The sequence below is a fragment of the Plecotus auritus genome (assembly GCF_963455305.1).
Source record: "Plecotus auritus genome assembly, chromosome: X".
In the NCBI taxonomy this organism is placed as follows: Eukaryota; Metazoa; Chordata; class Mammalia; order Chiroptera; family Vespertilionidae; genus Plecotus; species Plecotus auritus.
In genome coordinates, this window is record NC_137784.1 from 28,946,595 (window position 1) to 28,973,426 (window position 26,832).

Sequence of the window (26,832 nt, forward strand, 5' to 3'; positions counted from 1 at the left end):
CCCCCTCCTTGCCCCACCCCCTAACCTCCCAAGCATAAACCAGTTGCTTATATTGGGTAGAAGGACAAAGATTAGATGGGAAAGTAGGAATTACAGGCATGGGGAAGTAGGCAAGGTATACAAGGTCTAATAGTTACAGGTTACAGGCAATAGGCCTGGGGGTCCCAAAGGGCGGGTGCCTCAGGGACCAGATTGTGTCGGCAACAAGGTTGTTAATCTTTCTATGAAGACAGGCAATTCTCAGAAAAGAAGAATGGACCACATTCTGAGGTTAACTCCCATGTCCTGGGGCCAGGTCAGAATGTGCTTTCTTTAACCAGAACAGAACAATCATAGTTAACAGAGCATGATTAATATGTCCTGGATTGTGAGAGGATGCCCGACTGCCCAGTGGGATCGGGCCTAAACGGGCAGTCGGACATCCCTCGAGGGGTCCCAGATTGGAGAGGGTGCAGGCTGGGCTGAGGGACACCCCCCCCCCTGCACGAATTTCGTGCACCGGGCCTCTAGTTTCTTATAACTACATCTAGCCCCCACTATTCTATTTTTGCCCCTAACAATATCATAGCAGTGATTAGAATAAATATCCAGCTAAGTTCCCACTTGTAATGCCAAAATATATAGAGTTCTGAAAATGATGCAGATGCTTTTAATGTATCAATGCATAAGATTTTGCAAATAGTAATCATTAACACCACTACTTCTATTTTCAACTATTGACAACTACAATTCCAAGAAATTCTCCAACTAGTCTTTATATTCAGGGCAACTTTAAAATGAAGTAATTTATTTATCATCTTGATACTGTGAGAATCTTGTAAAACAGTTGTGCGAAAAGTTTCAAAATGATATTTAGGTTTTGAAGGATGAGTAACTGTTTGGCTGGCAGATGGAAAGGCCAGTCCCCTCAGAGTAAAAATCAAGTGCAGTTGCAAGGAGAAAATGAAAGTACTAAAATACTATAGTTTTCTTTTAAAAACTATAGGGAAAATGGGGATTTCCGTATAGTTTTTAAAATAAGAAACAAAAGAAAAGCAATTTCTCCAGTACTTGCCTCCAAATTATTAAAGGTCTGTAGAAGTGTGATACAGTTATGATAAGAAGCAGATTTAAGACTGGCTAGTGTTGCTCAGTGGTTGAGCATTGACCTATGAACCAGGAGGTCAGGGCTCCATTCCTGGTCAGGGAACGTGTATGGATTGCAGGCTGGGATCCCCAGTAGGGGGCGTGCAGGAGGCAGCCAATGGATGTTTCTCTCTCATAGATGTTTCTATCTCTCCCTTTCCCTTCCTCTCTCTTTAAAATCAATAAAAATAAAAATAAAGTAGTTGGTTTAAGGTAGGGAAATACCACTCACCTAATATGTTTTGAAACCCTAAGACCATCACTGCAGATGAGGATGAGGAGAGAGCAGGGACTGGGCAGTTGGAATCTTGGCCTGTTGGAAAGGTGCTCATCTAGCTATGAAGATGTTTGATCTCAGTCTTCTGAGCAGCAGCTTGGTTTCACACATGAAGAAACAAGAGTAGTTAACAAAGTTCCTGAAACCTCTATACTCATTGTGTGGTCCCTGCACCTGCAAAATTGGAATCACCTGGAACCTTATTACTAATAAAAATTCGTAGGCCCTGCCCCAGTTCTACTGAAACAATCTGCATTTTAACAAAAGACAAACAGGTTTTGCTATTAGATTTTTTAGAAACGTTAGCCTAAAGGCTAGTAGGACCCCTAGGAGGGCCTGACTATTTTTCCATTGAATTCTTACATTACTGTTGTATCTTGAAGCTTTAATAGACCCTGTGGGCCCCTCAGTTCCACTGCTCTTTAGGCTTAGTCTTGAGAAGGGTCCAGGGAAAACGCCCCCCCCCCCGCCCCCCCCCCCCCCCCCGCCAATGCCATCTTAAAATTCCGCCAGGCCATGGCAAAGTGAAATGTCTGGGATTTGGGCTTCTGTGGCATGTTTTCCAACTATTCCGATGACACCTGTGATCCCGGGGTTCTCTAGCCGGATGCCTGCTTTCTTCATTTGAATCGCCAAATCTCGCGCAGCTAGAGCGACGCCTACTTTCAGGCTCGCGAGGCTTCTGATGGTTGCCTAGCGACGGCGTGGACGCTAGTACTAGGCGGATCAAGTCCATAACCGTTGGCGGGCTACTTAGAGGGCAGACATGTACACGCCAAGGGGCTCCCTGATCCCTCGAGAAGTGGAGACTCCGAAGGAGTTGCAACTGCGGGTGACTCCGGTGGAGCTGAAGTTTCGGGACACGACGGCGGGGAAAGTGTACCGCCAATCAATTACTGTCCACAATCTTGGCCGCAGCAACCAGAAGATCCGGTTTCTGGAGCCAGTCAAACCACAGGTAACATACCTAGGATTGCTCTGACCAGGACCTTGGAAGACTGGGCTGAGATTGCCTCCTCACTTGGGCACCTACTTTGTCCTGGGGAGTAGGCACCTGGCTCCTATAGGGATAGGGAGCAGGATTGGGCTTCCTGGGGAGCGGTGATTTAGGTTTCTCTAAGTTTGTGCGCTCGCCTTTGTTTGTTTGTTTGTTTATCCATTTACTGAGGGTTGGGACCCAGAGTGGGGAAATTCAATGTAGACTCCCAATTTCTTCATTCTGGACTTGGAAAGAAGGGAAGGGGGTTCCATGTCTGTCTCCGCTTAGCACAGAATCTATGCCTCATAATACTGTAGAATTATGACGACAAACCTTTGAACTATAAAGTGCCTGACTACTCCAAATATTATAGGATAGTGGGAAGGTTTATTATTCACATTTTAAGAAATATTTGTTGAGCACCTACTATATAATAGGCAGTAGGTGTGTGGAATGCAAGATGGACATAGTCCTGCCCTCAGAGGACTTAGAAACTCACAAGGTGTCAATAAAGGTCTAATCATCAGCAAAATAAATATTCTGAGAGGTTGTACCCATCTTTTGACCTAAAAGTTGACAGAATTTCATCTCTATCTCACTGTTATTTTAGAGAATGAATGGATGGTTATTAGTTTACTATAATCACCCATTATCAGGGATACTTTTGATATAGAAAAGGTGAATAAGAATTTTTGTTATGTACGTGATAAATAACTGATTTTTTTCCATGGGATATTCCTAATGGTTAATAGTATTGAATTTAGCTGGACTTATATATACAGAAATGGAAAGGTATCTGATTTTGTTGTTAAGCTTACATGTATTTGTTTGCATATACATAGAAAAATGTACCACAGTGATTAGGTGGGCAATAAGAAACAGGACTTTCATAGTCTACCTTTTACACTTTTAAAACCTTGATGTACTATTTATCTACACTAAAGTGCCCAAATCTTGAAAGTAAGTCCTGATGAATTTATATATATGTATATGCCCATGTAGCTCCCACTTGGATCAAATCATAAAATATTTCTAGTACTCTAGAAGGTTTCCTACAGTACCTGGAGTAATTACCCCATGGAGATGACCACTATACTGATTTCTAACACCATAGATTAGTTTTGCCTGTTCTTGAGTTTCATATAAATGAAATCACACATTCTTCATTTTTGCATTTTGCATGTTTTAATAATAGTAATGTGTTTATTTTGTAATAGGACATCACAAGCAACTATTAGTTGCTCATTAAATAAAAAAGTACCTGATTCCTCCCAATCCTATCTAATAAAAGAGTAATATGCGAATTAACCATCACTCTGCTACACCCACAAGCCACGCCCACAAGCCATGCCCACCAGCCAATCAGGAGCAAATATGCAAATAAACCCAACCAAGATGGCTACGGCCACAGAGAGCAGGAGGGAGGCTTGGGTTTCCCCGGCAATGGAGGAAGCCAAGCTTTCCGCTTGCCCTTGCCGGCCTAGGCCTCCACTCAAGGCTACAAAGTTTCAATGATAGAGGATACATAAATCCAAACAGAAATGGCGGCAGCCACGGAGCTGGAAAGAGCAGGAGGCTAGGGTTGCCCCTGGCGCTGGAGGAAGCCAAGCTTTCCGCACACCCTGGCCGGCCCAGGCCTCTGCTTAAGGCTACAAAGTTTCAATTATAGAAGATACATAAATCCCAACAGAAATGGCTGCCATCACAGAGCAAGCAGAAGACTTGGCTCTGTTCCAGGCTACAAAGTTTCAATTGTAGAAGATAAATAAACCCCAGATACCAGGGCCTCCGCTTGGGTCACCAGGGGGCGTGGCCGGCCTGCAAACCACCACAGGCCCCTTGCCCAGCCCGCCCCACCCGCAAGGGAACCTCCACCCTGATCCGGGATACCCTTCAGGGCAAACCAGCTGGCCCCCACCCATGCACCAGGCCTCTAGCCTATCTAATAAAAGAGTAATATGCAGATTGACCATCACTCCAACACACAAGATGGCTGCCCCCATGTGGTCAAAGATCCTGCCCCCATGTGGACACAAGATGGCCACCACAAGATGGGCAGTTGGGAGGGACCAGGCCTGCAAGGGAGGGCAGTTGTGGGCGATCAGGCCAGCAGGGGAGGGCAGTTGGGAGGGACCAGGCCTGCAAGGTAGGGCAATTGGGGGCGATCAAGCCTGCAGGGGAGGGCAGTTAGGGGTGACCAAGCCGGCAGAGGAGGGAAGTTGGGGGTGACCAGGCCTGCAGGGAAAGGCAGTTGGGAGGGACCCAGGCCTGCAGGGGAGAGCAGTTGGGGGGACCAGGCCTGCAGGGGAGGGCAGTTAGGGGTGACCAGGCCTGCAGGGGAGGGCAGTTAGGGGAAAACAGGCTGGCAGGGGAGCAGTTAGGCATCAATCAGGCTGGCAGGGGAGTGGTTAGGGGGTCATCAGGCTGGCAGGCAGAAGCGGTTAGGGGCAATCAGGAAGGCAGGCAGGTGAGCAGTTGGGAGCCAGCAGTCCTGGATTGTGAGAGGGATGTCCGACTGCCCGTTTAGGCCTGATCCCAGTAGGATCGGGCCTAAACGGGCAGTCGGACATCCCTCTCGGGGTCCCAGATTGAAGAGGGTGTAGCCTGGGCTGAGGGACACATCCCCACCCCCCGTGCATGAATTTCGTGCACCGGGCCTCTATTACTATATAATTAGGGGGAAAGTTTATTATTTCACTACCTTATTACATATTTATTGAACAATTAAATGTATATCTGAAAATACTTTCTTTTAAACCTCAAGCTGACAGTAATCCCAGAGGTGGGCAAACACTATATTATGGATGTCTCCTAGTTTTTATGCAGATAGAACAATGACATTATTTATTTTCTTTTGGTTTGTATTTAGAATTAAAGAGAAAAACTATTTAAACCACAGGTCTTGTCATTGACAACAGAATGGTCAGACAGGCTTACCTGGTTGGAGGCCAAAGCTATGAGCCCATTACATTGTGAATTTATCTTTGTTGCAGGACTATGATATGTATTCCAGATCCTTCATAGGTATAATGGGAAGTGGGGAAGAGGTAGATTAGCAAAAAATGCATTCACTGTCTTGGAGGTTAAAGGAAAAATAAGCTTCTATGTAGAGAGCATTGTTGTCACCATTATCATCATCATTAGAAAATGGTTCTAACACATGGTGGTACTTGTTTTCTAACCGGGCTCAAGATTGTGCATTGTCTATGTAGTGAGTATCTACTATGTGCCATATGAAGTGCTATATACCATCTACTATGGGTTGCTGGTAAAAAATAAAGAAGACACACTTTTGACAACACAGTCCTGACTTGTGTTGCTTCTGGTTTAGTCAAGCCAGTTTTACTTATACTTGTCCCCTTACTTACATGCCTCAAACTTTTTAATTTTATTTTTGACCCATGTTTTCATTCCCCCTCCTGTAAGAATCACCCCTTTCCAAATTCCACCCATTTTTAAGGGTCAATGTGAATTCTCATTTTCTCTAACAAGTACCTATATATATAAAAGCCTAAGTGACCGAATGACCAGTCGAATGCTTGCTATGATGCACACTGACAATAAGGGGACAGATGCTCAACGCAGGAGCTGCCCCCTGGTGTTCAGTACACTCCCACAGCCAACCTCCCACGGCTGGCCAACCTCCTGCGGTCCCTCCTCCCAGCACCCTCCCCACCGCCATCGGCCCCAAATCTTAATTTTCCCTTAATGGTAAGTTCAGAAGCTTCTAAGAGCAGGGGGATGCCTTACATGCCTTTTCACACCACTCAAAGTACTCAGCAACTACTAGCTGAAGCCCTGGTTTCCCTTCTTGAAGATACAGTTTCTTTTAGGGAAGAGAGTCAACCCTGATCTGTGGACTGCCAGCACCCAAAGGCCTATATGGGGGACAATTTATTGTTTTCTAATTGCAGGAGTGTTGAGAGTTGGAGTATGGTAGTTATGAGGAATCAAATCATTGTTTGCTGGCTGTATGATGCTTTCCGACCAGTGGTTATCAACACATCTCTCCGGCGCTCTATATCCCTCATTCATGGCTATAAAGCACTGCTTAAACTACCTGGCATTGAAAGCCCTGAATAATTCATTTCAACAGGACTTCCATCGCTACTGATCAAAGCTCTTTGCCCAGCTAGGCTATCTTATTAGCTGCCTGCAGAGAGATTATTTTGTTTATTCTTTTCTCTGTTTGTGTCTGAAATATTCCTGTCCCCACAGGGAGCAACTTTCTTGCTTCTTCTCTACCTTTTGCATCCATCTCTAAGCCTAGGCCAACTGCACTTCTTCCTAGCCTGCAGTAATCATGTTCTCTTGAGGATTTTCATGATACTTATGAAATCTGCATCACTCATATGATACTTAATCAGTCCCTTGCTTACATTATTTAACTTTCAAAGGGCATTTAGTCTGCTTCCTTAAAGAGATTATGCATTCATGAGAGGGACTCTGTCTAGTTTTGGGGAAAGAGCTTAAGTTTTAGATGCAGATACATGTGTGTTTTGAATCCTCACTGCCTGAGTGACCTTAGACAGTCATTTCACTCTACAGGTTCCAGTTTCCTCATCCATATGCTGGGAGCCATAATATCAGCCTTACAGGACTATAGAAGTGCATTGAAATGTAGAATGCTTGATCTATTATACGTGCTCAATAGATAGCAGTTCTCTTTGCCCCTTAATTTTTTTTACTGGAGTCTAGGAAATATTTGAAAAAAACAAAAGTGTTTTTTTCTCCTTTGGCATATTTCTTTTTTACATTTCCTCCAAATTATGAAGTTGGAATTCCCATGTGGAAAGTACTAATATATAAAATTCTATATGTATGTGTGAATGTATATATGTATGCATGTGTATATATGTATACATGTATGTGTTATATATGCATACATGATTGAGCAACATTTTTATTAGATTGCTTTTCCTATTTTTCTATATTTAAGTACTTGTCAGTATTTACATATTTATCAACTGACTGTATTGCCATTTTCAATTGTCAAACTGTTAAAAGCATATTGGAAGGATCTAGAATCTGAAAGGTATAAATATAGTCAGTAAGTCTTTGCCTTTAGGGCAGCAATATTACCTATCCTATATAATAAAACCCTAATATGCAAATCGACTAAACCGCAGAACGACCAGTCGCTATGACATGCACTGACCACCAGGGGCAGAACCTCAATGCAGGAGCTGCCCCCTGGTGGTCAGTGTGCTCCCACAGGGGGAGTGCTGCTCAGCCAGAAGCTGGGCTGAGGGACCCCCCCCCTTCCCCCGCTCAGCCCCCCAGTGCAGTCCTGCACTGAACCTCTAGTGACTTGATATAGCTATTGAAATAATGTATACCCCTAACTATAGTTGCTCACATTATTCCTTATTAGGAGTTAAGACATGTAATTTGATTTTTTTTCTCCCATTGAAGTTCAAACTGGTTTTTCCAAGTGTGGATAAAGAAATTGCTTCTGGACTTCAGATGACAGCTATGGTGGAATATCATCCTAATAAAAATGAAGATATTTCTGACCAACTACATATTGCAGTAGGAAACAAAGCAGTAGAGATTCCTCTTATTGGGTATGTATGCTTCACATTTCATACTGACATTTTGAACACTTTTCAAATAAAAATTAAGGTCAAAGTAATATTCGTTATATTCCCTGACTAAAAGGGCTTGTTGTATTTATAGTTTCCTTACAGCTGAACTTACAGGACAAATGTTTAGCAAATTGTGGTTTAAAACAAATGACTAGTTTGCTGGTATATTTTTATTAAGATAACTTAAAAACATTCAACAATTGCATGTATTCTTTTTTTCTTGATCTCACATCCTATTTTATTTTCCCTATATTTTTTGGTACCTATAGACAGAAAGATTTAGTAAAGAAAGCTCTAGCCTGGCGGTTGTACACAGTGGTTGAGCATTGACCTATGAACCAGGAGGTCTTAGGTTCAATTCCTGGTCAGGGTATATGCCTGGGTTGTGGGCTCCATCTCCAGTTGGGGGCGTGCAGGAGGCAGCCGATCACTGATTCTCTCTCATCATTGATGATTCTCTCTCTCCCTCTTCCTTCCTCTCTGAAATCAACAAAAATATGTAAAAAAGAAGAAGAAGAGAAAAGAAAGCTGTATTTGTCTACCAGCTGCAGAATTAATATTGAAATATTAATATGATATTGGTATTAGACATATGCAATTTTATTTTTTTCCTTGTGTTTCTGTATTTTTCTAAACCAAATTTAGATCTGCAATTATTTTGGTTCTCTGTGTTGTTGGGAATTTCTGATTTTGCATATCAACCCATTCTGCATAGGAATCAAACAGTCGATACACATTAGAAAACAGACAAGCTATTAACCTATTACAAATATTTAATTTACATTTTGCATTTTATTTTAAGTAGGGCCATTTTGGGTCCATTCTGCATATTGACATATCTATGACTAGCATTCAAATTTGCTTGCTTGTGCTGTATATGGAGAGAAGTGTTGAAGACACTTCTGCCTTTGAAAACGGATTTTATCTTATTCCCATAGCATTCCCTCTCTCATCAGAGGCCAGCTGCTCACCAGAGTTGCAATGTAAGGACAGTGCTGCTCCCTTAAAGTGTAATGGACAGTGCTGAAGGGAGAAGTAGTGGGCGAGCTTGCTGCTATATTTCTATTTTTTTAAAAAAAATGCAGTTGATTGAAGATTCATATGCAATTATAAGAAATAATTCCTCATGCATTTCCCCCAGTTTCCCCCAATGGTAACATTTTGCAAAACAATAAGATAATACCACAACTAGAAAATTTACATCGAACAATCTACCTACTGTATTCAGATTGCCACAGCTTGACTTAAACTCCTGTGTGTGTGTGTGTGTATGAGCTTTTAAATTCTATACAATTTTTCTTAACAGTGATGGATCTTATATCTACTACCACTGTCAAGATACTGAGTAGTTCCAATACCACAAGGATATCTCCTTTTACTTAAAAAAATTGTTAATCCTCACCCAAGGATATATTTTTCCATTGATTTTTAGAGAGTGGAAGGGAGGGAGGGAGGAGAGGAGAGAGAGAGAGACATTTATGTGAAAGATACCCATCGATTGGTTGCCTCCTCCACATGCCCTGACTGTAGTCAGGGATTGAACCTGCAACCCAGGTATGTGCCCTTGACCAATAATCAAACCCAAGACCCTTGACAGCTCAGGCCAACACTCTAACCACTGAGCAAAACCGGCTAGGGCCTCCTCCTGTTACTTTTTATAACCACACCCAATTCCCTTCTGCCTCACAAGCACCATCCCTCAACTGGAAACCTCTAATCTGTCTTCCATTTCTAATGTTGTTTTTTTTTTGTCTCAAATATGTTATATAACTTTTGGGATTGACTTTTTTTCACAGCAAAATTCCCTGGAGATGCAACCAAGTTGTGGAGTATATCAATAGCTTGCCTCTGTTTATTCTTTTAAAAAATCTTTATTGTTGAGAGTATTACAGATATCCCCCTTTTTACTCCCATTGTTCCCCCCACCTGGTTCCTGCCCCACCCCAGGCCTTCGCCACCCGTTGGTCTGTGTCCATAGGTGATGAATATATACATATACGTTATTTGGTTAATCTCTTCCCACACCCCTTCCACTCTTCCCTCTGATGTTTATCAGTCTGTTCATGTTTCCATGCCTCTGGTTCTATTTTATTCATCAGTTTATTTAGTTCATTAGATTCCTTGTTCATTTGTTTTGATTTTTAGATTCAATTGTTGAGATATATGTATTTATTGCCATTTTGTTCATATTTTTTATCTCTTCTTTTTTTTAAAATATATTTTATTGATATTTTACAGAGAGGAAGGGAGAGGGATAGAGAGCTAGAAACATCGATGAGAGAGAAACATCGATCAGCTGCCTCCTGCACACCTCCCACTGAGGATGTGCCCACAACCAAGGTACATGCCCTTGATTGGAATCGAACCTGGGACCCTTTAGTCTGCAGGCCGACACTCTATCCACTGAGCCAAACCGGTTTTGGTTCTTCTTCTCCTTTTCCCTCTTCCTCTTTCTCTTCTTAAAGAATTCACTTTAACATTTCAGGTAATACTGGTTTGGTGGTGATGAGTTCCTATAGCTTTTTCTTGTCTGGAAAGCTCTTTTTCTTGTCTGGAAAGCTCTTCATCTGACCTTCAAATGTAAACAATAGCTTTGCTGGGTAGAGTACTCTTGGTTGTAGGTCCTTGCTATTCATCTCTTTGAATATTTTTTGCCACACCTTTCTGGCCAACAAAGTTTCTGTTGAGAAATAAGCTGACAGTCATATGGGTGCTACCTTGTAGGTAACTAACTGCTCTTCCCTTGATGCTTTTAGGATTCTCCCTTTGTCTTTAACCCTTGGCATTTTCATTATGATGTGTCTTGGTGTGGGTCTCTGTGGGTTCCTCTTGTTTGGGACTCTCTACACTTCCTGTACTTGTAAGTCTATTTCTTTTACCAGGGAGGGGAAGTTTTCTGTTATTATTTCTTTAAATAGGTTTTCAATATCTTGTCTCTCTTCTTCTTCTGGCACTGCCATAATGCAAATGTTGGTATGCTTGAATTTGTCCCAGCGTTTCCTTATATTATCTTCATATATTTGTATACTTTTTTCTTTTTTTTTTTCTGATTGGGTGTTTTTTGCTTCCTTATATTCCAAATAGTTTATGTGATTCTCAGAATCCTCTACTCTAATGTCAAATCCCTGTAAATTATTATTTATTTTGCTAGTAGTTACTGTATGCTTATTTTCTGACTAGTCCTTTTTCATGTCTTTGAAATTATCACTGAGATCCTTGAAAGTCTCACTAAGTCCCTTGAAGTTCTCATTAAAATCCATGATCATTCTTATAACCATTGTTTTGAACTCTGTGTCTAGTAGTTTGTTTCCTTTCATTTCACTTAGTTTTTTTTTTTCTGGAATTTTCCTCTGTTCTTTTATTTGTGACATGTTTCTTTGTTTCCACATTTTGGCTGTTTCCCTGTGTTTGTTTTATGTATTCATAGCACTTGGAGCTGCTATGTTTCCTGGAATTGGTAGAGTGCTCTTGTATAGTAGGTGTCCTTTAGGGCCCAATGGCTCAGCTTCCCCAGTCACCTGAGCTAGGCATTATATGTATGCCCCTATGTGGGCTGTGTGCACAGTCTTATTTTAGTTGAGCCTTGATTACTGTTGGTGTCACTGGGAGGAATTGGCCTTCAGGCCAATGGGCTGTGAGGACTATCTTTGGTTACATTGGAAGAGCTGTTGTGAAGGAGACACCCCTATGGAGTAGGACTTGCTTCAATGGGGCTTTGGTGCTCACTGAGTCTGCCCCTTGAGTGTGTCACTCATGGATGTCTAGAGTTGTAATCTGGTATGGTCTGAAGCTATCCACTGGGTGCACTGGCTCTGGGGCCTCCCGAGAGGTGCAAAGTCAGAAACTGCCTCTGGCCACCCAGTAGGAGCTACAGAGTGATCTGCAGATGGCTGCTACTTGTGTCAGGCTTGGAAATGCCCTGACTAGGCCAAGCTGTGAAGCAAGGCAGGCTGCTGCTAGTGCCTGGGCTTGGGTCTCTTATTGAGAGTTATGGGGCACACTGACAGCAGCTGTTGTTTGTTTGAGAGATTTTAGGAAAGTCTGAAGCCTGAGCCAGGATAGGCTGTTCATATGGAAAAGTTGCTGCAAATAGCTTGAGTGGGGCTTCAAATTGGATGGGGTTGGGGGTCTCAGGGTGAAGTGAACAGTGTGAGCCAGGATGATTGAAACTGAGATATGGCTGCCAGTCAGCTCTGTGGCGGGGGAGGTCACAGCATAGAAACAGTGACCTCTGCTAGCATGCCTGTCTGGAAGAATGCCACTCCCAAGTTCTTGCTCTGATGCCAGACAATCCAGTTCCTACCTGTAAGTCACTGGATACCCCCAAGCCGCTACCCCAGCACTGGATCTCAGGAGGAGTGATTCTGTGTAAGTTCATGCACTGGCCCTTTAAGGGGAACTGCCTGGGTCTTTAGCAGCCCCCTTATCACTCAGCTATAATCCCTGCTGGTTTTTACAGCCCAAAGTTGTGGAGATTTCTCTCCCAAGTTCTGGAACCCTGGGCTGGGGCTCTGGTGTGGGGCTTTGACCCCTTGCTCCTCACAGGAGGCCTTCACAGCTGAGATATCCCTCCCAATTAAAAAAAAAACAACCACCAAAACACCACATGTGGGTGTCAGACCAGCCCATTCCATGCCTCTGTCCCTCCTACCAGTCTCCATGTGCTTTCTTCTTTATTTCTCTTGTTGTAGGACTTCCATTCAGTCAGCTTTCAGGTAGTTCTGAATGATGGTTGTTCTGTAATTTAGTACTTGTAATTTTGATGTGGTTGTAGGAACTGGCAAGTACTGCCATTTACCTACACCACCATCTTGGTTCTCCTTTTTATTCTTGAGTACTAATACATGGTATTAGTATACCACTGATTAACCATTAACCTGTTGAAATGTTTTAGGGCTGATTCCAATTTTTGGCTATTACAAATAAAACTGCTATGAACATTCATGTACAAGTTTTATGTGAAAATAAATTTTCATTTTCATATGCTAAGTCAGTGGTCGGCAAACCGCGGCTTGCGAGCCACATGCGGCTCATGAGCTGCAGTTTGCTGCTCTGTTGACTAATGAGTTTGCCGACCACTGTCATATACTACCCTTTACCTCTTTGCACACAATATGCCACAATTGCCTAATCCTCACAGCTTCCAACTACACGGTAACATTTAGTCTAGTCCAGTGGTGGGCAAACTCATTAGTCAACAGAGCCACAGTTTGCCAACCACTGTGCTAGGTCATTTGGTAGTTGCATGTTTAGTTTAAAAATAAATTGCAAATTGTTTTTCAGACTGACTGTATCATTTTACATTTCAGTGAACAATATATGAGTAACCTGTTTTTCTGCATCTTCACTGGTATTTGTTGCTGTCAATGCTTTTTAATTTTCACCATTTCAATATCAGAGCTTTAACTTGGATTTTCATGTTTTTCCTCCAATCCTCAGTCCCAAACCAGCCAATTCTACCTTCTCACCAACTTGCACTATTCTCCTTTGCTTGCCTCTTGCACCATCTTTAGCGTTTATAGTTCTATTTAGTGAGGAGGAACATGGAAAAATGTTCTGGTCTGGAAATCAGATGTTTGTATTATCTGGTGTTCCCAAAGTGCTCCAGTAGAGAAATGATATAATCAGTGACTTTGAACCCTTTTTTTTTTTCATGTATTCCTAAAAACTATGTCCCTCTTGCATATTTAAAAAATTTCAAAGGTTTTTCATTATGAGTTCAATACTTGCAAAGATGTAAGTATATAAAAAAATCCTAATATATAAAAACCCTGGGTTGTAATGACCAGTAACCATGTAAGTATATAAAAAAATCCTAATATATAAAAACCCTGGGTTGTAATGACCAGTAACCATGGGAGGCTGACCAACCAGAAGTCAGTGTTGGCTCTTCCCCCAAGCAAGTGGTAAGGGGCAATCAAGCAGGCAGGCAGAGAGGTTAGGGGTGATCAGGTAGGCAGACCAGCGGTTAGGGGTGATCAGGTAGGCAGACCAGTGGTTAGGGGTGATCAGGTAGGCAGACCAGCAGTTAGGGGTGATCAGGTAGGCAGACGGCCCCTTGCCAGGCTGGCCCCACCCTCAAGCAAGCAGTTAGGGGCAATCAGGCAGGCAGGCAGAGTGCTTAGTGGTGATCAGGTAGGCATACCAGCGGTTAGGGGCAATCAGGTAGGCAGATGGCCCAACGCAGGGCTGGCCCTGCCCCCCAGCAAAGAAAGAGGGAGGCCCAGGCCAGCCAAGCCATTGCACCCCAGCCTGTTGCCTGCAGAGGGAGGCCACCGGTGGCAGGGGAGGGGGGGCAGCACTGCACAGATGGTAAGCAGTGGCAGCAGCAGGGGTGGGGCCAACTGCCTGCAGCCTGGGGAAGGAAAGCCCTGATAGGCCTTGATCTAAGGCCAGGCCTAGGGACCCTACTCGAGGGGTCCCGGATTGTGAGAGGGTGCAGGCCAGGCTGAGGGGCCCTCCCCCCCAAGTGCATGAATTTTAGTGCACCGGGCCTCTAGTGTTCTATAAAATATTCTACATGCCTCTTTCAGATGTGTCCAGTAAAATTGGAAACAACAGTAATTTGTAAATTGTTGAAAATTTTATCTCACATTTTCTCTTCAAATTTGTATTTCCATTCCATTTCTCCCATTTGCATCCTATCCTAATGTATTACCTTATTTTATTTTTAGGGAGAGAAGAAGGGAAAAGGAGAGAGAGAAACATTGATTGGTTGCCTCTCCTATGTGCCCTGATTGGGAATTGAATCTGCAACCTTTTGCTGCATGACATGACACTCCAACCAACGGAGCCATACTGGCCAGGGCTTAATGTATTACATTTTTATGCTTAGCAGTTTTATACTGATCACCAGCAATTAACTATGTATGTAAATTTGTATGTAATTTACACATATGTATATATATGTACATATGAACATGTGTATGCAGTATGTATACAAATCTGTATAGAAATAGATATACTGTAATCATAAAACATGTTAAAATTTTTATGAATTATATTAATCTAAATTTATTTTAACTACATATGTAAATTACTAAGTTTGATACTTTTAAATTAATATTTTTCCTTTTTAAAATTGAAATATTATTATTATTTTTTATTTTTTAAATATATTTTATTGATTTTTTACAGAGAGGAAGGGAGAGGGATAGAGAGTTAGAAACATCGATGAGAGAGAAACATCGATCAGCTGCCTCCTGCATGCCCCCTACTGGGGATGTGCCCACTACCAAAGTACATGCCCTTGATCAGAATCGAACCTGGGACCCTTTAGTCTGCAGGCCGACACTCTATCCACTGAGCCAAACCGGTCAGAGCAAAATTGAAATATTATTAATGTATAACATTCTGTAAGTTTATGGAATGCATTGTGTTAATTCAATACATTTATATGTTGCAACGTGATTACCACTGTGGCATTAGCTAACACTTCTATCACATCACAGAATTATCATTTCATTTGTGATAAGAGCATTTAAGATCTAGTCTCTTAGTAACTTTCATGTATATATCACATTATCCTATATAATCCTATATAATAAAGAGCTAATATGCAAATGGTCCTCACACCCTCGTGTCCTCATGCCAAGGCTGGTGGACTGAAGCCAGGCTGTGGGACCTGAGGCCGTGCCCCTGCCTGGAGCCAGGCTGGGGGACCTGAGACTGCACCCCCGACCCGGCAGGGCTTGACAGGGGACCTGAAGCTGCGCCCCCTGTCTGGCGCTGGGCTGGAGGACCTGAGGCTGTGCCCTCCGCCCTGCGGGGCTTGACAGGGGTGGGGCCAGCTGGATCTGGGTCTCGTACGATTTTGAGGCACACACGGGTGGGCAGGGACTTGACTCTGGGTCCCACAGTGTGCCCCAGACTCTTGACAGGAGGGAGATTTCATATGCATTTTACTAATTTTCTTTTATCTCTGACACTTCTATTATAGAGAAAGGACAAATAGCAATATTAAAATATTTCCTCTAATTCCCTTTTAATGTGCACGAATTTCATGTACTGGGCCACTAGTTAACTATAATCATAAAGCTATGAATTATATACCCAGAACTTAATCATCATCTAACTGCAATTTTGTTCCTTTGACTAACATCTTACCAATTCCTCTACCTCCCAGCCCCTTGTAACCACTACTCTCTGTTAACAAGAGGTTCAGTGTTATTGAAAATACTATTCTTAATCAGATGGAAAAGAAACCAATAGAAAACCAGAGAAACTGTTATACATTACTATATTACCAAGCCCTCACTTCTAAGGTAAACTTTGTGTGTGGTGGGGAGAGAGAGTGAGAGCGAGAGTGAGAGCAAGAGTGAGAGCGAGAGAGAGTGAGAGCGAGAGCAAGAGCGAGAGAGAAAATGAGAATTCTTAAGAAAATATTCTTTTTAAAAAAATATTTTTTTATTGATTTAAGAGAGGAGGGGAGAGGGAGAGAGACAGAAACATCAATGATGAGAGAGACTCATTGATTGGCTGCCTTCTGCATGCCCCCCACTGGGGATTGAGCACACAACCCAGGCATGTGCCCTGACTGGGAATCGAACCATGACCTCCTAGTTCATAGGTCGATGCTCAACCACTGAGCCATGCTGACCAGGCAAGAAAATATTCTTAAGACACTTTTCTTTATCCAACTAGAGAAAGTTTGAAAAAATGTTTGGCTTCACATCTTAATATTATTTATGTAGTTAGTTAACCTTTTTATTAATGCAATTATGTACAGTAAGACATTTGTAATTTATTTTCCTGTCACAAAATCATAATTTCTTTATGAGAAGAACATGGATGTTACTTAGAAGATGTAGCATATATAGATCAGTCCTGGTTGATCTCTGGAATATTTGTATTTATCCAATAATATACAGACAAATAAACACATCACATCAAGAAGGCCTAGAGCACTAGTACATAAGGCAGTATATGTGAAAGTTTTTTTCAGGTATTCTTATTTATGTACTTTGTGTGTATATATGTATTTTGAGTTTGTATCCTATATAAAACAAATTACTTAATTCATGTCTCTAAAGGTCAGTTATTACTATATTTATTGGTGCTTTTAGCATTGTTAGGTTTATACTTGAAGCCTAACAAAATAGATTCAAGGCTAAATTCACCAACATTATCCTATATAATAAAAAGTTAATATGAAAATTGACCGAACAGTGGAACGACCGGTTACTATGATGTGCACTGACCACTGGGGGCAGATGGTCAATGCAGGAGCTGCCCCCTGGTGGGCAGTGCGCTCCCACAGGGGAAGCACCGCTCAGCCACAAGCCTGACTCAGGGCTGGTGAGTGCAGCAGCGGTGGCGGAGCCTCTCCCACCTACGTGGCAGCACTAAGGATGTCCGACTGCTGGCTTCAGGGCCTAAGCCATCAGTCGGACATCCCCCAAGGTCACCTGGACTGTGAGAGGGTGCAGGCTGGGCTGCAGGACCCCCCTGAGTGCACAAATTTTGTGCACTAGGCCTCTAGTATCCTCATAATTTCTTAGATAAATTATTTAAGCTTTTTAAGTCTTTGGTTTTTTATCTGTAACATAGGAGCCATATAATATTTATTAACCTTTCAGGAATTTTTTAGTATCAAACAGGATAATATAATTAATGATGCTTTATAAACTATAAATTATTATCCAAATATAAAATATATTTATGAAACATGTTAGTATTATAATGGATTTTTAGAACATGTATACTACAGATATGCTACTGTGCACCCTTTAAATGAAACACACACGAAAAAATCAATTGAATCTTTTTGTACTTAGACCTTGTTTTTGTCCCCAAATGATATTTTATATCATTACACCTTCTTTTATTTAATCAGATTTAGCATTATCCAAACCATTTTACTTTGTTAAGGTCCATTCCACCCTTTTTGAGGATGGCCAAAAGAATGCATTTTATAGGCTTAGGTGGAGATTCCAAAGCAGAGTTCCAAAAAAGCAACAAAAATATTAGAGCATGTGAGTAGCCTCTCAAGGTGAGTACTTGGGAGGGTTTACTATGTACTTAGATGCATAAAGTCTGATTTCTTTTTTAAAAATGTGTCTCATCTTATTTTCATGTCTTTATTTCACAATTCCTTTTATTGACAAATGTGCCACCAGTAGACCTGGAAAGAAACTGAAATGTCTTTTAAGAAGTTAAGACATAAGTGTCTTTATATGTATCTCTGTAGATTTAACCACAAGGATATAATTGTTAAAATTCATTATGCGGTCTCTTTCCTCTCCTAGGTTGATTCCAGCCTGTCAATTGGAAATTAAGCCAGATGTTGATTTTGGCACTTTGGTTGCCAATAGTAAAGTGTATAGTAAAGACGTTAAAATAATTAACCGTGGCAAGGCTCCAGGTAAATACTTTCTGTCATATAAATGAACTTATACTTTTCAAAGAAAGTTGGTACTATTTAAAAAAATATACCTTGTATAATTAATGGATTCTCTGACTCACCTCCCTCCCCCAATGTCTATCTTTTGAAAGCTCAAAACAGAAGGCCCTTAAATAGGATAGCTGTAAAAGACTGATAGGCAATTATTCAGGAAAGATGAATCTGCCTACTTATGATTCTGATTAACAGAACCTGACTCCCAGATGACTGGTGGTACCTGACGATAGAAGGCAGGATGGTGACATAGTCCTTGGAGTCATCAAGAGAGAGAGAGTCAGGACATAGTGACTTGCTAGCTGTGTGATCTGATACAAGTATCTTTAAGGACATTTTCCTTAAACTTCCTTATTTATAAACTGTGGCTAGTAAAATGTACTGTGGTTAATTATGTATGTACTTAAGGTTGTAATATGGTACTTTTCATAGGCACTCAATAGATATTTCCTTTTTTTTCTATTGTATTTAACTTTCAATTCACATGATGGCCCCTAGGGGTTCTTATTAACTTTTTGTTGAAAGAATAATGCTTCTCTCTTCTCCAGACAGGATACTTTCTAGAGATTCTTGCTGTGACCTAAGAGTTTACATAAAGGCGTGTGTATATGTGCTCATGCACACTCTTCATTGATGGTATGCGTTAGGCATACATTCACTTATCCCTTCATTCTCATTGGATGGTCAGGACCTGGGGCAGCAAGGCTGTCATTTCTGCCCAGCTGAAATGAGGACTAGCTTCACACACGGAAGGCATTTCTCTCTGAGACTGCTTGTTGGGTACATAAACATGGTTTTAAATCCAAACCCGTCTTATAGTAGGTGAGGATGTTCTCTGGGGCTGCTTGATTGAGTAGTGGAAATTATTAAGACAAAGGCAATCTGTCACTTTACTGATTTTTTTTCCCCTTGGGTATTGACAAATAAAGTTGCTAATTGATCCTCATTGAATAATAATACTCATCTTGCTTTCCACGCTTTCGGTTTTTGTGATTGAATGTCTGGTGCCTGTGGGATTATAGAATATTAGGCTCATTTGTGGTCTGATTCCAATATTAAGAATAGAGTCTTTCATAGCAAGTGATTGCAGGCTGCATGGTCCTTTAGATTCTCTGGTTATATTTTAGAGCGGTGATATGCGATTGAGAGAATTTTATTTTATAATTTTATTTTCCAAAAATCTCTCTTAACAGTTGACCATGACAAATCCTTTAAAGTTTGATCATATCCTTTTATATTCTAAAATCTCACCAAATTGTCCAGTTGTATTACATATAAAAACTCTCTTTAAGTAAAAAACAAAACGTATATATATATACATATATATATGTATATATATATATATGGTTTTATTTTATTTAAATATTTAATATTATTTTACCTAATAAAATAAATAAAATTAAGCCTCAGACCTGGGTCCATACATTTCAGGAAAAGTAATCCACATCGGCTTTTAGTATTGTATTAATATTTTATGTGTGCATAGAATTTGTAGTGAATGCTACATTTGGTAAATTATAATTGAGAACTGTGAAATGTGAATTACTATTACTTTCAAACAAAATGTTATCAATGAAACACATTTTCTTAGTGTTGACTTTGTCCCTCATATTTGGAGTTGAATATTTTTTTCACCATTACCAAAATTTATAGCATGTTTTATATTCACAGCAAGTGCCTGTAAAGTGTCATAAAGTCCTTATTACCTACAAGCACAATATATAAATATTCATGAGAGTAACAGTGTATTTTCATGAAGAAAAACATTTATGCAGAAAATAGATTCAGCAACCAAAGATGATTTTAATAAATTTAAAACGATTTTATGTGACAAATATTTTATAATTTTACAGTCAAAGATCAAATGTTTACAAATTTATATGTATACTTAAGAGGCCATAAGAAGCTACACTCAACAGGTTCATGATTTGTATAGCTTTGTTTGTTCTATTTGGTAGTGTCACTTTGGTTATTATCTTTGGTTCTGTACACCCCAAAGTTTATGTATGTAACAACTTCATGATGTTTTATTTTTATAGCCCATTATGAAGTATCTCTCCGTGGATTTAGCCAAATGGTGTTTGAACATTTTGTTTTCTCACCACTTATAAGAATGTTTCCTAAGTTCACTCCTGACTGTGCAAAGTAGCACTTAGACTTTTCATTTTTAAAAGACACAGTTCAATCTCTAAGATGTCTCTGCTATTAGTACTTTGTGAGCTGGTGAACTCCATGTTCTCTCTTAAGATTTTATTGTTTCTCAGTTGTCTTTGAAGATTGAAAAAAACATTGTTATTTTAGCTTGCCTTGAATTGCAATCATTTACCTCTTCCCTCAGTATTCTTGAGTATTTGAGTAGGCTCTTTTTTACTACAGTTTTATGATGTAGTCCATAGTGAGATCTTTACACACCATTTCTGAGTTTATTATTTTTTTTAATAAATCTTTATTCAGATTATTACAATTGTTTCTCCTTTTTCCCCCCATAGCTCCCCTCCACCTGGTTCCCACCCCACCTTCTACCCTTACCTCCCCCCCCCACTGTCCTCATCCATAGGTGTATGATTTTTGTCCAGTCTCTTCCTGAACCCCCCCATACCCCTTTCCCCCTGAGAATTATCAGTCCACTCCCTTTCTATGCCCCTGATTCTATTATATTCACCAGATTATTCTGTTCCTCAGGTTTTTAATTCACTTGATTTTTAGATTCACTTATTGATAGATATGTATTTGTTGTTCATAATTTTTATCTTTACTTTTTTCTTCTTCCTCTTCTTTAAGAATACCTTTCAGCATTTCATATAATACTGGTTTGGTGGTGATGAACTCCGTTAGCTTTTTCTTATCTGTGAAGCTCTTTATCTGCCCTTGAATTCTGAATGATAGCTTTGCTGGGTAGAGTAATCTTGGTTGTAGGTTCTTGCTATTCATCACATTGAAAATTTCTTGCCACTCCCGTCTGGCCTGCAGAGTTTCTGTTGAGAAATCAGCTGACAGTCGTATGGGTGCTCCCTTGTAGGTAATTAACTGTTTTTCTCTTGCTGCTTTTAATATTCTCTCTTTGTCTTTTGCTCTTGGCATTTTAATTATGATGTGTCTTGGTGTGGTCCTCTTTGGATTCCTTTTGTTTGGGGTTCTGTGCGCTTCCTGGACTTGTAAGTCTATTTCTTTCACCAGGTGGGGGAAGTTTTCTGTCATTATTTCTTCAAATAGGTTTTCAGTATCTTGCTCTCTCTCTTCTTCTGACACCCCCATAATTCTGATGTTGGTACGCTTGAAGTTGTCCCAGAGTCTTCTTACACTATCTTCAACTTTTTGGATTTTTTTTTTTTCTTTTTGCTTTTTCGGTTGAGTGTTTTTTGCTTCTTTGTATTTCAATTCTTTGACTTGATTCTTGTGTTCCTCTAGTCTGTTTTTGGGTCTCTGTATAATATTTTTTATTTCAGTCAGTGTATGTTTAATTTCTAGTTGGTCCTTTTTCATATCTTCGAGGGTCTCGTTATATTTATCGGCCTTTTCTAGGATATTCTTGAAAAGCCTTATAACCGTGTTTTTGAATTCTATATCCAGTCGTTTGTTTTCCTCCATTTCTTTCGTTTGTGATCTGTTTCTTTGATGCCACATTTTCACTGCTTCCCTGAGTTGGTAGGGTAGATTTGTGTGCTAGGTTTCCTATATGGCCCAGTGGGTCGGCCTCCCCAGTTAACCTGAGGTGGACACTCTTGGTGCACCCCTTTGTGGACTGTGTGTACAGCCTTGTTGTAATTAAGTCTTGATTGTTGTTGGTATCACTGGGAGGAATTGACCTCCAGGCCAGTTGGCTGTAAGGATCAGCTGTGTCTATGCTGGGAGAAGTTTGGTGCTGGAGACAGCCTTATAGGATTAGACTTGCCAAATTGCAATAGCCTCTGTGCTCAGCTTGGATGGGGTGGAGTCTCAGGGCGGAGCAGACAGTCTTGGCTTCCATTCAGCCTTGCCCTTGCGCGCACACGCGCACCTCAGACCTCTGCCTTTCCCGGCTCCCGAGTCTCCGCCCAAGAGTCCAGACTCCCCCAACAAGAGCATGGGTCCCCAGGGGCTCGCCTGGAACTGTGGTTCAGTGCAGTCAGAACTTGGGCTCAGTGCAGTCAGGAGCCTCTGACTCCCTTCCACTAGGGAAAGCCTGTGGCAACCTCCGTAGCCTTTGTGCGCACTGGCACACGCGCACCCTCAGACCTCTGCCTTCCCCAGCTCCCGAGTCTCTGCCCGAGAGTCCAGACTCCCCCGTAAGAGTGTGGGTCCCCAGGGGCTCGCCTGGAACTGGGGTTCAGTGTGGTCAGAACTGGGGTTCAGTGCGGTCGGGGGCTTCCTTCCCCCTTCCGCCAGAGAAAGTCAGCCAGGCTCTCGGCTGCCCTTCCTCTCTGTGCACACAAAGACCCTTTGCCGTACCTCCAATTCTCTGTGAGCTTTTCTCTTTCCTTCTAGTTGTAGAATTTTCACTCAGCCAGCTTTCCTGTGGTTCTGGATAGTGTCTGTTCTGTCTTTTAGTTGTAGTTTTATAATTGTTGTGCGAGGCAGCAGTTTAGGTGCTTACCTATGCCGCCATCTTGGTTTCTCCTGAACTTTGTCTTGACCATTTCTGAGTTTAAACAGCTACCTTAGAATTCATTATCCTTTAGGTTTATTTGGGTCATTTGGCCCAAAATATATGACCTGTCTCTTGCTCTTAATGCCCACTCTCCTCCTTTCACTGATCATTAACGTCTCTCTGCTTCACTACCTGGAAATGCTGGCATCATCTGTAAACCAGGAAATTTGCTAAATTGGACCCAACACCTGTGTGGTCCTTGAGATCCTCTCTAAATACCCAGAGAAATATCACTACTTATTCTCAATGCATATTTTTCTTTTCTTGGAATCTGATGCTATGTAATCTCAATATACTTTTCATGCAAAATATGATGCTGGATATATAACACACATTCAGGAAATATTTAATTGATTTGCTTCAGTGATCTCTCAGCATAGATCCATTAAGCTTTCAATGAAGGGTGCTTTCAAAAGTGACCCATTTAATCACATATGAGCATTCTGAAAGTCTCCAAAACTTAGTCATTTGGAGATAGGTGGAGACTGGTACATCTTTGGTATACCTAGACCCAGTGACACTTAAGGGGGAAAAAAAGCCTATATAGCAAAGAATAATGGCCTTGGGTATGTAACTCTTGATTTTAAGTAGTATCCTATAAAACTGCTGTTTAGCTATATTTTGGAAGAGTAAAGGCAGGGTAATACTATTTCACCACCCAGTGCCTAAGCTGCTTTTCCAGAGAAGGTAGGGCAACTCTGATTAAGAAAAGCATACAGGTTTGTGCAAAGGACGCTTCATCTCAGCCACAGCTGTGGGTATTTTCACATTCCGTGTTCTCTCCTAGGTCTCCTCAGTGGATACGTCCATGTGTTTATTTTACTGGCTTATTAGCAACACATGACACAGTTGGACACTGCCATCTTCTTGAAAAAAAATTTTTTTTGGATTACAGAACCCCTCACTCTCCTGTATAAAATAATGGCTTATAGTAGCTCAGTTCCTGGAGTGAGGTCTTCCAGGGCCCAAATCTTGGTTGCAACATTTACTGGTTTGGAGGCCCTAGGCAAGGAATTTACAATTCCCGAAATCCACAGCCTCACTTAAACATTAGAGAAACACTTAGTGCTTGCCCTCTACACTTGTAGTGGTGACTAATAAAATGCTTAGTACACTCTCTGACGTATATTAAGTCTTCAATAAATATTCACTTGATGTTAGAATTATTCTTTTTCTACTGCTTCCCTCATCTCCAATTCTCTTTTGTGGACCGATGTCCATTTTTTTTTTGGACATGAAATGTGAGTGTTTCCTAGGACTTGACATGGATCCTCATGTCTCCACAGTCAACACGCTTTCCCTAGGTAATCACTTCCATTCCTATTACTTCACTGAAGTCTATATAATTCTTTGTATTTCCTCTAGGTTTCTTAAACTTAACATGTCTAAAACGAAACTTCTCTGCTTCTCCCCAAATCTTGTCCTTTTCTCTTTTTCATAGTCACCACCATGTATTTAGAAAAGTCAGAAACTTGGTAACATCCTTGAGACCTCCCTTTTTTTTCACCTTCTGTCCCCTTTGTCATTTATTAAATCCTGTCTGTTCACTTCCTGATTATGTCGGTAATTCTACTTTTCTCTGACTCATTGCTACTTCTCTACAGCAGGCCATCGTTTTCTCTTGCCTAGTAATTACACCAATCTAAGTTATTTCTCTGAATTCTCCTCTTATCTCCTTCTAGTTCATTCGCCACACATTAGCCAGTGTCATATCTGAAAAGAAATGAAAATTTGATGACAAAATTTCATCTGTAACTTCCTTCCTTCAGTGATATTCTTCTCTTAGGATGATGTCCTTGCTCCTGTTGTTAGCAATTAAAAAATACAACAGTCAAATATTTCATGATTATTAATGGTATTAAAGTTATATATGACACAGTAATGTTTATGTACCCACTGTTTTAATATAATTAGAAGATCGAACAATGTTCCTTTGATTTTAGGGTTGTTCCTGAATAAGCTTTTGAAACATAAACTCTTGTCAAATTACATCAGAGTGGTTACAATATAGGAACTATTACACTGACTCAGCCTTAACTAAACTCATGCAGTTTTCTTTTTCTGGAGAACTGAGTCAATAATGGTTATTTGTTTAAAATGGATAATTTACAAATATTTGTTTTATCTTATGACAGAAAATAAACCTGAAATATTATGCTATTAGCACTTCCCTAAAATAATTAGATTAAAAATTTTCTTACTGTGACTGCCTTTTCCATCAGTTCATTTCTGTACTTAAAAACGTTTTGTCTTTTTATGTTTTCAGTACTTTTATTATGCTAATATTTTATTCTAAGCTAAATGAATACTTTTGGAAAATGTCATCAATTATGATTTAGAATGGGTGAATTAGAAATTTGCAAAGTTGTTTATGTTGGCAGTATGTTCATTTGTTTGAATATTGTATAATGATATTTAAGAAACTTGTGACTGGCTGCTTCTATTTGTTGGACATATTTTGAACACAGCTTTGTGCTAGGCACTATGTGGGTGCTAGGACCATAGAGATGAAAAAGATAGTATTTGATCTCAAGGATTGTGTGCTATAATGTAGGTGCCAAATATAAGCATAAATTATGAACCATTTCTACTTTTAGAAGAAATTTTTGTAGCCTCCTTCTCATATGCTAGTTGATTCTAGAAACCCATTCCTTTTGCCCTTTTTCTGTGTGAATTGCATTAATTCATCTATAGAGAAGTAGCAGTGGCTATAAGTTTGAGTCCTATGGTCAGAAACATCCAGGTGAAAATCCCAGCTCAATTATTTAGTTGCCAGCTATAGTAATCAAATATTGCTATGTTACAAACCACCCCACAACTCTGTATATGAAAAAAAAAGGCGATTATTTTTACATTTTTCATTTGTATGGTGATTGGCTAGAACTTTACTGTGCTCAGGTGGGTGGCTGCTTCAGGCTGAGGCAGCTGGGCCTGTTCTATTACTACAGGTCTGTGAGTGAGCTGGGTGGCTGTGCTCCATATTTGCTCATTCTAGGGCACATGCCAAAGGGACAGCAGCTACTCAAGAAACATTTCTCATTGTAGAACTGCAGGAAAACATCTGGGGTTAGAGCTGGCATGTTGTCATGACTAGCTAAATGCTGTTGGCCAAAGTAAATCACATGATCAAGTTCAAAGTCAAGGGGTAGGGAAACATACTTTGTCCATGGTAGGGTAATGGTAAGGATGCAGAGAAGGGTGGAGAATTGGAGTCAACCATCTAATCTACCACAATAGTTGTGTGTTTTTGGACAAGTCACTCAACCTTTCTAAGCTTCTATTTCATTATTTATGGAGAAACTTATATCAATGAATCGTTATGAGCATTATGGAATACCATATGCAAATCTCTTAGCATAAGTATCTGAACACAGTAAGCAGGCAATATATTTAAGCTATTGATGAGGGTTAAGCCTTAACACTAGGCTCACATATCTTTGGTGACCCTAGAATCTGGACTTAAAACAAAAGCTGTAGTTCTTGGTCTTCAGTAGACCATATACTCTGTAATATTTGTCTGTCCTCTACCAAGAGTATGAATGTAATATTGTAAGGATCCAAATGTGAACCACCTGCTCTTGTTCTCCTTAGGTATGTTTACAACACTATACCAGGGCCAATTACCCATTGTAATTTTTCCAACTAATGGTATTGTGCAGCCCAAGTCCTCGAAGATTATTAAAGTGGATTTCTGTGCAGACCAGCCCGGCCTTGTAAATGAAGTGGCTAAGTGAGTGTGTACTATGGTTCTTAATTCTAATATAGTACTTAATACTTTCCTGTTTTTCTCTTTTCAGATATGCCTATTATCTTTGAATGTGGGTTAGCCTCATTGGTTTT

The 26,832-nt window shown here is 40.6% G+C and overlaps 1 protein-coding gene across 1 annotated transcript in view; it reads left to right on the forward strand.

The window, feature by feature from the left end:
- Window positions 1-2,168: 2,168 nt before the first annotated feature.
- The window catches only part of CFAP47 (cilia and flagella associated protein 47), a gene marked incomplete at both ends in the record, with an annotated part of 517,322 nt that continues 492,658 nt past the window's right edge, over window positions 2,169-26,832 (forward strand). The window contains 4 exons of the mRNA XM_080652339.1: window positions 2,169-2,360; window positions 7,797-7,948; window positions 18,217-18,332; window positions 26,584-26,722. Coding sequence (XP_080508465.1) covers window positions 2,169-2,360; window positions 7,797-7,948; window positions 18,217-18,332; window positions 26,584-26,722 — 599 coding nt within the window. The remainder of the gene's footprint in view (window positions 2,361-7,796; window positions 7,949-18,216; window positions 18,333-26,583; window positions 26,723-26,832) is intronic.